Below are 15,238 nucleotides of genomic sequence, written 5' to 3' on the forward strand. Positions count from 1 at the left end.
CAAAGGGAACAACATATATTGTTATGCGGTTTGATCGATAAAGATCTTTATAGAATATGTAGGAACCAATATGAGCATCCAGGTTCCGCTATTGGTTATTGACCAGAGATGAGTCTCGATCATGTCTACATAGTTCTCGAACTCATAGGGTCCGCACGCTTAACATTCGGTGACGATCGGTATCATGAGTTTATGTGTTTTGATGTACCGAAGGTAGTTCGGAGTCCCGGATGTGATCACGGACATGACAAGGAGTCTCGGAATGGTCGAGGCATGAAGATTGATATATTGGAAGGTTATGTTTGGACACCGGAAAGGTTTCGGATGAGCTCGGGCATATACCGGAGTACCGGGGGGGTTACCGGAACCCCCCGGGGGCTATATGGGCCTACATAGGCTTTAATGGGAGAGAGAGGAGGCGGACAAGAGGTGGGGGTGCGCCCCCCCAAGTCCAATCCAAATTGGGAGGGGGTCGGGCCCCCTTTCCTCACTACACCACATCACTTAATTGGGGCAATCAACTGCCGGGAGAAATACCAGGTGAACGACAAACTATCTGCCAGGAATCTCATTACTGTCGGCAGTAATACTTAAGGGCGGGTGAACTGCCGGCAGAAGTTGAGCAACGCAGGCATATAAACTGCCGGCAACGATGTCCACATTTTAGGTCACCTTATCTGCCGGGAGAACTGAACCCCGATTTGTTATTTGCGGGTACTGTGTGTGCCGAGACATATCAGCCAAAAGATAAAAGAACAGTTTTGCCAAAGCACATCTAGATGTGCCATAAGTATTGCACATCTAAGTCATATATCATTGATCTTACGTTGTGTGGGTATTTTTTTTCTTTTTTCTTTTTCTCTTTGTGCTTAATTCACTCACTTAGACGTGCAATAACTAGAGCACATCTAGATGTGTTCTAGACACACGCAAGAAAGAAATAGCCGCACCTCACCCTCACCTCTTCTATTCCCCCAAGTCGCACCCCCAAATCAGGCAGCCTTCCACCCCTGATCCCAGCCGCTGCCGACCAACCTTCGCCGCTCCTGACCTCAGCGGCAGTCGATAACCCTCCACCGTCCCCGACTCTAGCCTCACCCTTCGCCGTCCCTGACCTCTACCGCACCCGGCTTCCTTCCCGACCACCTTGGCGGGCTAGGGTTTGACACCGCCGGCCCTCCTGGTCGTCCTCCGGTTGGTCGCTAGAGGAAACGGCTTCCACCCTCCTTCCAAAGCCTGTGAGCACGGATGTGGCTCCTCCCACCATTCCTTCCCCTCTCCTGCTTGGAGCCGCCTGTGACAACGGATCTGGCTCTCCTCCACCAGCGGCGGATGGGATGGCGCGGATCCACCTCTTCTCCACAAGCACCGGCTGAGACGACGTGGATTCGCATCTCCCCCTCCCTCCTTGCCATGGCCGCCTTTATCCGTTGCGCCCCCGCCTTGCAGCTCCGCTTCTGGACGGAGATTTGGAGGAGTACCCGCCGCTCACGGTGGCTTCAAGCCTTGTTCCCAACTGGCCCTAGAGGCACACTGTTATGGCTCATTTATATACGGGGGTAGGGGGGCTTCAAGCCTTGTTCCCAACCCGCCGCTCACGGTGGCTTCAAGCCTTCTTCACTAAGGGTGCAAGCTCGACTGATTCAACGGTCTACCTTGGTGTGATGGCTCCCCGTCAACAACCAGGTTGACGATGGCCTATGCTAGCTTGTAAGCCCTTATTCTTGTCCACCTAATTGATGGGGCTCTCTTCATTCAATGAATTATCTTGATCTCGTAACTATTTTCAATCTAATGATAAGATCCGATTTATGCAAATCTTCTATACATTGTTTAGGTAGCAGGTATCGTCTTATTGGTTTAGAATAGCGGTTCTATTCCTGGGGAAAAAAAGTATTGCTTGAATTTTATCTTGATCATCAGACCATATTCATGAATTACTAGATGTTTCATGTGAGTTGTCTGGGGTCCGAAGTCCCTTTGTTCACATAGTACATTTTTGTTTCTGTATGTGGATGTTTATTTATTCTATGAACATAAGTGTTGCAAACTTCTTTGAAGTCTGATAAAACTAGAACAATGCAGCAGTTTCTTACCCTGTTCCAGTCTGCTGGAAGTGTCTCTGCTGCCTCCCCAAGATGCTGGAAGGTCACCTCCATCGATGCTCTCTCCGCCGCTTCCACAAGCCGCCAGACTGTACAGTTCTGCAAGGTACAAGTTGCTCCTCCCGTGCTCCCTCCGCTGCCTGTGTTTGCTATGATATATTGCTGCTAATGCTGCTCTTTCTCCTCTCCTATGATTTTATGTCCCTAATCTACATGCCATGTCAAGCTGCATCCTCTTCTTTCTTAGCTGCAAGTGCTCAATGCACCAGGATATACTCCCTTTGTTTCTAAATATAAGATGTTTTGGAAGTTTAAATTAGACTGCCAAAACGTCTTATATTTAGGAACGGGTGTAGTATATAAAAATCTACCTCTTACTAAGCTCTTGTTGTATATTGGGAAGAGAAATATGCTTTGAATCATCTCCACGAGGATGTAGAATTACATTTATGGAAGGTTCATATTCAATTTACTAAAAACATGAAGCAATGATCTCCTTTTAAATATGTTTGACTAGTAAATGGTATTTCTGTGTAGCAGCTGTGTGCGCAAGAAAGATAATACAAGATATCACCCACTTTCATGACTTGGCTCAATAAAGTGACATTAGTGAAAAGTAAAAACTGACAACTATACTTACTGGTAGACTGGTACCTAGAGCAAGTATAGGGTCTTGTAGACTGGTGCAAGAAGAAATTAAAACCAGTCCAAACAGGTCCTTTATGGTTTTTTGTTGGATGTCTGCATTCTAGATAAACATGACCTTGAAGTTAATTGTCCTCCATCTTGCTGTGATGTTCAAATTTCTCTGTTTTATTTCGAATATTCTATTTTTCCTGTCGTAATGATAGTCATGTGGTAAGTGGCAGTACTATGTCAGAGTGATGTTGCTCTGCTTTGTACCAACTTAGAATTCATGTTTTAGACTAACCTCAAATTTCAGCTCGGCATTGTAACTTAGGTCTTGAAAGGTTTGACACAATCTTGAAGGTGTTGGAGGTTGGGCAAGATCTGCAAGGCGACCATACTAGTTTTTTATGCTAATTTTGGTAGTAGCTTCTCTGTTTGTGTTCTGCAAAATCCGACGGAAAAAACAAGTGCTATGTTTTTATAATATAGATGATGATATTCAGCAACTAAAGTTTGTGCCTTTCTTTCCAGTTTTCAGTTACATGCTTATCTGCATGACACCTAACGTGTCAATCCTAATGTGCCACGAATTCTCGTTTCAGGAAAAAGAATGGAAAAGGAATAGAAGAAGACAATGCTGAAGCACAAGAGCAAGAGAGGCTAGCTATACTTAAAGCAAGGAATAGTGATGATTTTGAACGATTTGGGTCCTTTACATTCTCAAATCTAAAAGAAGATTTTGGAGGACGAGCCTGTCAGCGACAAAATAAAAGAAAGAAGGTGATCTCTTTGGTTACTGCATCTATTGTACAATTGCATCTATCATAAAACTTCATCTTGTTACATGCTTTGCGCATCTCACTTTGTCATGCACATTAATTCATGCTTTGCAGAGTTCACTTTGTCATGCATATTAATTCATGCTTTTTGCAGTTCACTTTGTCATGCACATATTAGGTGCATGTTGATGTTAAGTTTGCACATCATCTTGTTGCTTATTTGTAGAGCAATGTAGAAAATCCTACTGTTAAAGTAACTCATCTTAGGTCCTAAATAAATAGTGATACTCCGTGAGCAGCATAGATGAGATCAGTGGCGAATCCAGGAAGACAATGAAGGGTGGGCTCAAACTTAACAACGAGAAACTAAGCATCATTTTAATTAAAGAGAAAAGGGCATTATCTCCTAATTTTTTTATCCAAATAAGCTAATATTTGCCAGAATGCTACTGAAAATATATGTCTTATTACTGTCATCTTATGGTTTTCTGAAAATATCAAATTTTGAACGGAAATTTATATCTATCTAGCTAAATAGTCATTATCTCCAGTCCTTTCGCTCCAAACAAGCTGAAACTTTCTTAGATTACTACTAGAAACATGTAGTATTTGATAGATTTAAAAAATCAAAATTTTCACCCAAATATGAATTAGTTAGCAAAATATAGCCATTATTACTTAATCCTTTTTCTTCAAATAAGCTCAAAATTAGCCAGATTACTATTGGAAACATGTAGTATTTACTATAGTTGTTCTGAAGTTTTTAAAAAATAGAAAATTTGATTATATATTTCATATTTTCCTACTTAAACAGACAAATATTGATATTCTTTTTTACAGCAAACAAATATTGATATACTTGTCTTGAGCCGTGGAGCGTGAGGGTCCGTCATCTCGCTATGTCCATACTCGATATCCTGTGTGCTACTTGCGTGTGGGCTGTTGGAGTGTTGGTGCTGTTCGGCAGAGAATAAGATATTGGGTTGCTGAGCTGCGACGTGAGTACTAATTTTTTAAATATTTTTGGAGGGTAGTCTAGAGCGTGTTGAAGCCCCCCTACTAGACTCGCCACTGGATGAGATACTTCTATTCTTGTCAGCCTGCCTGAATGCACGAGAGCCTAGCTGTTGCTCAAAGACCGAATGCACAACCCACTGCAGCTCAGTCTATGAGAACAGCAGACCAGCAAGCCTGAGATGATGTGTTTCCAAAATAACTAAGTGTTGACTAATGCCTTAGTACTACCATGATTCAAATTTTGAGTTTTTTTCCTGTGTTTTTCTTTAAGCTGGCCCGCCCAACTATTTTGTTGTAGCTCGGCCACTGATCCAAATTAAATTCCATCCCATTCAAATCCTATAGCAATTTCTTTGTAGGATAGTTCTCTATCATTTAAATCCTATGTCACTCGTAAGAATAAATAAGCTTTATACTAGTATGTTGTAACTTGGCATCCAATCAATGTATATTACCCAAAGATAATAATATCTTTCTGTGAACACTAGACACAAATCTGAGCAGTATATACTCCATTTGCAAATCAATTCCATATCCCTAATCATAGTTTTCACTAGTACGGAGTAATTTGTAACTTTGCATTCGAACCAAGCAGTATATACTCCTTTTGGGAAGTTTTTGTATGCGTAGTTCAAATAATTCCCTGCTTGATCTAATTATGTAATATTGCTTGCTGCGATGATGAAGTGCTGCACATTCAGAAGAGTTTTATTTATGCGGATCAGTTAAACTGCAGCATGTCAAAATCTTTAATGTGTTAATTGAAAATCTGAAGCAAGAGATCCATTTTGAGTTTTTGATTTGGTGCAGGTTTCTCAAAGATTGACAAGTTGATGGAGGTTTGGGAGATCTACAGGTTGACGAAGATTATGAACGCCTACAATTAAGTCAGTGTAGTGACAATGGAATATGCCTTGTTTGTTGAACCTGGAGACTTGCTCTGCTCATTTTGGTGGTTGTTAAGTCAATGTATGCTCATGTTGGTTGTGTGGTGCATCAAGAAATAAATGCGTTTCTCCTTTTTTGGCACAACTTCGGCTTGGTTGTGTGGCACATCTAAAAACAAATATAAGCACTTCTTTTGTGGCACAACGTCTTTGTGATTGCTATGATTATTGAGTGAAGTTCAATACTTATGACGAGGCCTTTATGTAACTTCAATTGAGATGTATATATAAATTGCATGATACGTCCTGATTGCTTGAACATAGCGAATGGATGCTAAACTGGGAGATATGTTTCCCTTTGCTAGTGAAACAAACGTGATGGCATATTAATTGCCAGGCAAACAAGCTTCTGCAGGCAGTTCCACTGCCGGTATTTGTAGTCTCCCGTGCCTTGACCAATCTGCGGAGAGAACATTAACTGCCGGCAAATACATGTGCCAGGGCAGAAAAACTGCCGGGAATAGTTTATCTGCCGGGACAAGTAATCCCCGGCAGCCGTTCTCGTGGCAGTTCTGTCTGCTGGAAGAAATGCTATCCCGGCAGTTTCTCTGCCCTTTAAAGGGCTTTCTCCCGACCAATCTGCGGAGAGAACATTAACTGCCGGCAAATACATGTGCCAGGGCAGAAAAACTGCCGGGAATAGTTTATCTGCCGGGACAAGTAATCCCCGGCAGCCGTTCTCGTGGCAGTTCTGTCTGCCGGAAGAAATGCTATCCCGGCAGTTTCTCTGCCCTTTAAAGGGCTTTCTCCCGACAGATTACATGCTGTTGCATTGGTGTTGTGGTGTAGTGCCTTCATCTCCTCTTCCCCTTCCTTCCTCCTATTAGGACTAGGAAAGGGGAAAGCCTACTCCTAGTAGGAGTAGTAATCCCCCTTGGGGCACACCATGAAGGGCCGGCCGGCCCCCTCCTCCCCTCCTTTATATACTAGGGAGGGGGGCACCCCATAGACACACAAGTTGATTGTTTTAGCCGTGTGCGGTGCCCCTTTCCACAGATTTTCACCTCGGTCATATCATTGTAGAGCTTAGTCGAAGCCTTGCGTCGATAACTTCATCATCACCGTCATCATGCCGTCATGTTGGCCAAACTCTCCCTCGACCTCAGCTGGATCTAGAGTTCGTGGGATGTCACCGTGCTGAACGTGTACAGATCGCGGAGGTGCCATACCTTCGGTGCTAGGATTGGTCAGATCATGAAGACGTACGACTACATCAACCGCGTTGTCATAACGCTTCCGCTTACGGTCTACGAGGGTACATGGACAACACTCCCCCCTCTCGTTTCTATGCATCACCTAGATGGATCCTGCGTGTGCGTAGGATTTTTTTTTTGAAATTACTACGTTCCCCAATAGTGGCATCCAAGCCAGGTCTATGCGTAGATGTTATATGCACGAGTAGAACACAAAGGAGTTGTGGGCGTGGGTATATACATATTGCTTGCCGTCACTAGTTGATTCTTGATTCAGCGGTATTGTTGGATGAAGCGGCTCAGACCGACATTACGCGTATGCTTACGTGAGACTGGTTCTACCGACGTGCTTCGCACACAGGTGGCTAGTGGGTGTCTGTTTCTCCAACTTTAGTTGAACCGGATTCAATGAACAGGGTCCTTTCTGAAGATCAAAAAGCAATCACTGTACCACGTTGTGATTTTTGATGCGTAGGTAAGAACGGTTCTTGCTAAGCCCGTCGCAGCCACGTAAAACTTGCAACAACAAAGTAGAGGACGTCTAACTTGTTTTTGCGGGGCATGTTGTGATGTGATATGGTCAAGACATGATGCTAAATTTTATTGTATGAGATGATCATGTTTTGTAACAGAGTTATCGGCAACTGGCATGAGCCATATGGTTGTCGCTTTATTGTATGAAATGCAATCACCATGTAATTGCTCTACTTTATCCACTGGTACAATGACGTCCTAAACAAACGGTTTAAAACCCTTTTCCGCGACAGCATTTGGAACCGTCGCCAAGTGAGTGTGGCCAATAGGGGGGTCCTTCCCACACGACCCAGAAATCGTCAGGGATAGGCCCTCGTGGGACCTAGGCTGGGGCCGTGTGCGATCAGGTGAGGCATGGAAACCCAATCATTTCCGTAGGTATGTACATCCCACACGGTGAATCCTAGAAATCATTTCCGTAGGTATGTACATCCCACGTGGTGAATCCCATAAATCATTTTCGTAGGTATGTACATCCCACACGGTGAATCCCAGAAATCATTTCCGTAGGTATGTTCATCCCACACGGTGAATCCCAGAAATCATTTCCGTAGGTATGTACATCCCACACGGTGAATCCCAGAAAATCATTTCCGTAGGTATGTACATCGCACACAATTCTTTGTGTGGAAACGTGTGTGCAAGGTGGCCTAACGCAAACATTTCGCCGCCGGAAGCCATGTGTGATTGTTAGTTGATCGAACACGCCTACTTTCTAGAAACCGTGCGGGTTGTTTGAGTTCATCGCCCATGGTGCTGTCCGAGTAACCGTTTGCAATAGAAAAACCCAATAAGCAGGGTAATTAGCCTATTATTGATAATCCATGTACTAATCAAACTGATATTTCTTATAAAACACGCCAGATATTTCAGATCCATATAAAAGCAACCAGGATTTCATAATCGAATTACATCAGATAGCTTTGGCACTCAGTTATGCCATTACACAACAGCACCAAGTTTCACATGTAGCATAAAAAACCTTTGGAAAGTAGCATCATACACGGTAAATAGACAGATGAATCTCATCTGGGAAACTACAGAAGCAGAAGGCAAATATTGAGCCTTCAGTGATGTTGAATGTCCTTGCAACTTTAGGCCAGTGGCTATGGATAATTGCCCGCCCAACCTTCATCCTCTTCAGCAAGACTTCAATATTGTACCGTGGGTGTTGAATGAATACCTTCCTCGCCTCTTGACCATGCAGGTGGTTTGATAGGTAATCATCAGTGAACTGCTTTGGAAAGTACTGAAAACAAAGCTATGCATAAATTGCTGTTGTAAATTTTGAAATGGCGCAAGGGGTAAAAACAAGGTAAAAGAGTTGGTACCATCCTATAGTTGACTGATGTCTTCTTCATTGTGCAAATAAAGATCTTGCTGTTATTCATCGCAAGTTTCTTCATCCTAACAACCTTTCTAAGTTTCTTGACTTGACTGATATTCATGGACATCTCATTTCCTCATATGCAAAATGGGTCGAACAGTGGGTCTAAGCCTCTGACAGAAGGACCTACATGTGCAAGACCAAATTGTAAGAAACCTAAATATTATAATGATTCCTGCAACTGCAAAATAATGTGCTATTAGCCAAAGGATCCTGCTTGAACAAACCTCGATGGTAAACCACAGTGTCTCCCATTGTTTCCCTGCAACACACATAAGGAAGATCTTGATCAGGTTAACTGAGAGTTGCCATACTATCAGTAGAATATGTATTGAGTACAGCCAAATTCGATTGGTGTCACATGCATAACAATACAAAATTGTACCCACAGCAAATGAAAATCAAATTGCAGAACTGAACCAAACAGTTAAATGGACAGCAGACCAAATGAACCAAAATAGTTAACTGAGCACGACATTGCAGAATAGAAACATGTACTAGAAGATAAGACAATTAACAAAATAAAGAATGCTTGAGAACGGTACTACGAAATGTAGCAATTGTTGGACCAAAGTGTTAACTGAACATTACATTTCAGAGGACCAAACTGTTAACTGATCATCAGATTGCATATTAACATTACAGAGGACAAATCACTAGAAGGCACTGGTGGTGGCCTCGAGAAAACATCATGAACTGTATTTTAAAGTAGACAACCACGCGGCGGTGTCGACGATGGACTCGAAGATGAGGTGCTCCTCCAAGATCTGGCAGTCGACACACATGTCAGCCATATCGACCTCGTTCGTGTGTGCGGTCGCATGCTACTCAGCTTCATGTTATATTGCGTGTAAAATGGCTGTAGGCGGCTCTTAATTGGAGGAGGGGCAGTGATTTTGGTGGAAGGTGTCGCTCCGTTAGTCGGGGCATGTGGGACGGGAAAGGAGGAGGATGGTGTGGGTGGGGTGTGGATTACCTGACCATATCGACGAGGCCGCGCAGCAAGAAGAAGGGTCGGCGGTGAGGAGGCCACGCAGCAAGAAGAAGGATTGCCGGCGAGGAGGCGGCGCTGCAAGAAGAAGGGTCGCCGGCGAGGAGGCGGCGCTGCAAGGAGAAGGGTAGCCGGCGAGGAGGTGGCACTTCAAGAAGAAGGGTCGCCGGCGAGGAGGCTGAACTGCCAGTAAGAAGCAGTGAAGGTTTGAACTTGGAAAGCAAGGAGGAACAGTGGAAATGTGGCTTTTGGTAGGAGGGAGGGGGCGGGGAGATAGATATTTCCGCGACGGCAAACAAATTTCGCTCGGTGCCACGAGAAACTGACGCGCAAGTGTGGTTCAAGCGGGGCCGGTGGATTATAGACGACAAAGCTTCCTGCATAAGCCAGACAAGACGGTGCGCCAAGATATTTTATATCGCATCCCACACGATTCTTTCTAATAAACTGTTTGTGGTATACTTGATTTTTTCATTATGTTTTGAAAGACAAAATGGTGTTATGGAGGGAATGGATGGTGTTTGAATTGCTAGAACATTTACGTATAGTGAACGTGCAACTAGTACATGAGTATCATGTTTAAATTTGGAATTATTCCAGGTTTGTTTGGCATTTTTATGCATTAATTGAGTTTCTGGGCATTTAATGTGCATAATTCAAATTTGAACTACAAGCACAAGCTCCAATGCACCAAAGTTTGCTGAAAAATCACATGTGTCTTTGGGTGAATTTATAGGTCCCACGCAAGAACTGGGAACAAAATTCAACCATCTGGGTGTCGTGGCTCAGCCGGAATGATTTGGAAACTTGGTTTTTTAATTCCTGTAAATCCAAAAGACGGCTGAAAATCATGAAACTTGCCATGGTGTCATGACATGGCACCAACATGCTGCAGTAATTTTTTTGCCCGAGTTGAGACAAGCTTTGGTGTAAGCTTATTGCAAACCGGAGCTTCCCTCAAGAAGGCTCGTGGTTCCGAGAGGGAACGTGTCACCTCCGTGTGCGAAATGACATGCGTACACTGCCTTCTCCCGCCTTAATTTTTTTACACAGGAAGATTAGACCAAATAGAAGTATCGTGCTAAATTTTGGAATTATTCCATGTTCGTTTGGCCTTTTTATACATTAGTTGAGTTTTTGGGCATTTAATGTGCATAATTCAAATTTGAACTACAAGCACGTGCTCCAGTGCACCATAGTTGTTTGAAAAATCACATGTGTGTCCTTGGGTGAATTTCGAGGTCCCATGCTAGGGATGGGAGTGAAATTCAAACATCTGGGTGTCGTGGCTCGGCCAGAAAGATTGATAAACTTGGTTTTTTAATTCCTGTAATTCCAAAACACGCCTGAAAATCATGAAACTTGGCATGGTCTCATGACATGGCACGAACATGCTGCAGTAATTTGTTTGGCCGAATTGGGACAAGCTTTGGTGTAATATTCTTGAAAACCGGAGCATCCCTCAAGAAGGCTCGTGGTTCCGAGAGGGAACGTGTCACCTCCGTATGCGAAACGACATACGTACACTACCTTCTCCCGCCTTAATTTTTTTGCACATCCAGATTAGACCAAGTAGAAGTACAATGCTAATTTTTGGAATTATTCCGGGCTCGTTTGGCCTTTTTATACATTAATTGAGTTCTGGGCATTTAATGTGCATAATTAAAATTTGAACTAAAAGCACATGCTCCAGTGCACCAAAGTTGTTTGAAAAATCATATGTGTGTCCTTGGGTGAATTTCTAGGTCCCATGCAAGAGATGGGAGTGAAATTCAAACATCTGGGCGTCGTGGCTTGGCCGGAAAGATTGAGAAACTTGGTTTTTTAATTCCTCTAATTTCAAAACACGCCTGAAAATCATGAAACTTGGCATGGTGTCATAACATGGCACCAACATGCTGCGGTAATATTTTTAGCCGAATTGGGACAAGCTTTGGTGTAAGCTTCTTGCAAACCGGAGCTTCCCTCAAGAAGGCTCGTGGTTCCGAGAGGGAACGTGTCACCTTCGTGTGTGAAACGACATACGTACACTGCCTTCTCCTGCCTTATTTTTTTACACAGCCAGATTAGACCAAATAGAAGTACCGTGCTAAATTTTGAAATTATTCCGGGATCTCTTTGCCTTTTTATACATTAATTGAGTTTGTGGGCATTTAATGTGCATAATTCAAATTTGAACTACAAGCACATGCTCCAGTGCACCAAAGTTGTTTAAAAAATCACATGTGTGTCCTTGGGTGAATTTCTAGGTCCCATGTAAGAGATGGGAGTGAAATTCAAACATCTGGACGTTGTGGCTCGACCGGAAAGATTGAGAAACTTGGTTTTCTAATTCCTGTAATTCTAAAACACGCCTGCAAATCATGAAACTTGGCATGGTGTCATGACATGGCACCAACTTGCTGTGGTAATTTTTTTGCCCGAATTGGGACAAGCTTTGGTGTAAGCTTATTGCAAACCGGAGCTTCCCTCAAGAAGGTTCGTGGTTCCGAGAGGGAACGTGTCACCTCCGTGTGTGAAACGGCATACGTACACTGCCTTCTCCCGCCTTAATTTTTTTACACAGCCGAATTAGACCAAATAGAAGTACCGTGCTAAATTTTGAAATTATTCCGGGTTCATTTGGCCTTTTTTATACATTAATTGAGTTTCTGGGCATTTAATGTGCATAATTCAAATTTGAACTACAAGCACATGCTCCAGTGCACCAAAGTCGTTTGAAAAATCACATGTGTGTCCTTGGGTGAATTTCTAGGTCCCATGCAAGAGATGGGAGTCAAATTCAAACATCTGGGCGTCGTGGCTCAGCCGGAAAGATCGTGAAACTTGGTTTTTTAATTCCTGTAATTCCAAAACACGCCTGAAAATCATGAAACTTGGCATGGTGTCATGACATGGCACCAACTTGCTGCGGTAATTTTTTTGCCCGAATTGGGACAAGCTTTGGTGTAAGCTTCTTGCAAACCGGAGCATCCCTCAAGAAGGCTCGTGGTTCCGAGAGGGAACGTGTCACCTCCGTGTGCGAAACGGCATACGTACACTGCCTTCTCCCGCCTTAATTTTTTTACACAGCCAGATTAGACCAAATAGAAGTACCGTGCTAAATTTTGAAATTATTCTGGGTTCATTTGGCCTTTTTTATACATTAATTGAGTTTCTGGGCATTTAATGTGCATAATTCAAATTTGAACTACAAGCACATGCTCCAGTGCACCAAAGTTGTTTGAAAAATTACATGTGTGTCCTTGGGTGAATTTCTAGGTCCCATGCAAGAGATGGGAGTCAAATTCAAACATCTGGGCGTCGTGGCTCGGCCGGAAAGATCGTGAAACTTGGTTTTTTAATTCCTGTATTTCCAAAACACGACTGAAAATCATGAAACTTGGCATGGTCTCATGACATGGCACCAACATGCCGTGGTAATTTTTTTGTCCGATTTGCGAAGGCGCACACATTAACAATCAACAAAGTCAGTTTGGAACAAGTGTTGCCACGTTACAAATCAGAAACGCAAGTATTATTGAAACCATGGGCGTTCGACCTACCAATTACGTGCGTCCACGCGTCCCCTTTTTTTATTGGCTAGGAGGTGCCGTGCGGGGTAGCTATTTGAGTACGGGAGGCGTGCGATCAGACCCCTGCGCGTGCTCATCGGGGGGAGAGCCCTTTTGACCGCTACCCGCCGTGCACCTCCCTCCCAACATCTCCATTAATGGTGCCCGAGCACCTGTTCTACGGCGTGGCTATATGTCTCACTGGACTGAGATTTAAGATAGAAAAATGAAAATCTGAAAAGAAAGTTTTGCACGGATCTTGATGTAAGATCTGACGGACCTATATAGCATCGACTGCAACTTATAGCAAGCATGATGAATATAAGGATGATGACATTGGATAATAATTGTCTTACATATTTATAAACATAATTAAAAAAGCCACATGCGGCAATGCCCTATATACACAAGGGCAAAAGAAGAAGGAAGCCACAACAGGAACTAATCTCCGCGGCGGGTGGCGACGAGCTCTTTCTTGTCCTCAAGATGCTGGTTGAGAGCATCCACGGATTCCTCCACCAGCCTTCTGCGCTCGATGCGCAGCATGGCATTCTCGTCCATAAGTTTCTTGACGATGATGCCAGTCCTCTTCGACAAGGCACTGCTCTGCTCTTGCTGCTCCGCACTTCCAACGATCTTCGCCCTTAGCAGGTCACACTCGGCCCGGAGCTTCGCATTGCTTTCATTTAGTTGCCGGATGACGTCGGTAGAATGTTCAAACGAGGCTTGCAGGTCATCCAGCAACCTCGCCCACCTAGAGATCTGATCCATCTGCTTGAGGACGAGGGCACGCATGCACCTGTAAGAGTCATCGCCTGCCTGCGAGGAAATTTCCCAGGCCGCCGCAGTGTGGGAGGACATCTCTGCTGCATTCGTGGCGCGGCGGGACATCTCTTCTGCTTCCGCGGCGCGGCACGACCAGTCTGCTGCATCGACGGTGCGGCGGGTCCTCCGTGCTGCTTCGGCAGCATGGCGGGACCTCTTTGCTGCTACGGTCGTGCGGCGGGACATGTTGGCTGCTATCGCGGCGAGGCGGGACATCTCTCGTGCTCCCGTTTCTAGGCTCGCCTCTTCCTAGGCGCAATCTCTTGACCCTGAACTCACGCTGGCCATGGCGGACGCAAGGGAACGATGATGAATGACTTGTTTGTTTTTGACTTTTTGTGGATGAGGAGTTGAGGAGGAATGTGCAGTCATCTTGGAGTAGTAGTATTTATAACCGCGTAGTAATACACTCCTAAGTGGGAAACCGTTTAGGTTTTGATTGGTTTGTACAGGTTCGCAATTTGGAATGTGACGGGACGCATGCTCAAAATTTACTGACGGTTATAAGTGCGGCACTATTCCCAGAAGGCGTAACATGGGCACGTATGCCTTCTCAGCCGCGTACGTGGCGTTTGCACCATAGCGTGCACCGCAATAGGCAATGTCAGCACACGTCTTTTAATTAGAATGGGTATGCCCGTCTAGCGCACACACGTTGATCTATCTAACTGTTCCAGTTTGTTGTGGCTAATCGCAAACCGTTCATCCATGTGAAGTGTATGCCATCAATCGCAGACACTTTGATCTGGCTTACCCATTTCTGTTATGTTGCCTAATCGCAAACAATTAATCCTTCTGAAGCGTATGCCCTTAATCACATACACCTTGATCTGGCTGACCATTTCTTTTGTGTTGCCTAATCACAAACAGTTCATCCGAGTGAACCGTATGATGTATATCACACACACCTTCATCTGGCTGCCCGTTTCTTTTGTGTTGCCTAATCACAAACAGTTCATCCGAGTGAACCTTAGGCTCCATATCGCACACGCCTTCATCAGGCTTCCCGTTTCTTTTGTTCCGCCTCATCGCAAATAGTTCATTGGACTGAACCGTATGCCCTGGATCGCACACGCAACTAAAATCCGAACCGTGTTTGATGCATCCTCCATAGCAAATGTTTTCACCTTTTTTGACGGTTCTCATACAACACCGTTTGTGATTATGGCATCACACACAGTTTCTCGAAGGGTCTCTGATCGTAGTGTCGTGTTAGCAGCATCCTGCAGTAGTGATCACTAAGCGGTAGCGATAGTCGTAGAAGCAATAGTTGGCG

General features: G+C 44.2%; 1 protein-coding gene across 5 annotated transcripts; it reads left to right on the forward strand.

Annotated features, from left to right (window-relative positions):
- The first annotated feature begins 979 nt into the window (after window positions 1-979).
- On the forward strand, window positions 980-5,737 carry LOC125513226 (uncharacterized). 5 transcript variants are annotated; one of them, XR_007285772.2, is made up of 5 exons: window positions 987-1,710; window positions 2,086-2,211; window positions 3,338-3,515; window positions 4,355-4,512; window positions 5,342-5,737. XR_007285772.2 is itself a non-coding variant. In XM_087527682.1 (4 exons), exons 1-4 carry the CDS (start codon window positions 1,694-1,696, stop codon window positions 4,394-4,396), a joined length of 360 nt encoding a protein of 119 aa, XP_087383808.1. In that variant the 5' UTR covers window positions 980-1,693; the 3' UTR covers window positions 4,397-5,434. The 5 variants fall into 5 exon arrangements, 4 of the variants coding, with proteins under 4 accessions (XP_087383808.1, XP_048534238.1, XP_087383809.1 ...); XM_087527682.1 differs by having other exon boundaries at window positions 980-1,710; window positions 2,089-2,211; window positions 4,355-5,434; XM_048678281.2 differs by having other exon boundaries at window positions 4,355-5,434.
- Window positions 5,738-15,238: the final 9,501 nt, after the last annotated feature.

This window comes from Triticum urartu, chromosome 6A, assembly GCF_056163025.1.
Source record: "Triticum urartu cultivar PI428250 chromosome 6A, HENAU_Tu73, whole genome shotgun sequence".
NCBI lineage: Eukaryota > Viridiplantae > Streptophyta > Magnoliopsida > Poales > Poaceae > Triticum > Triticum urartu.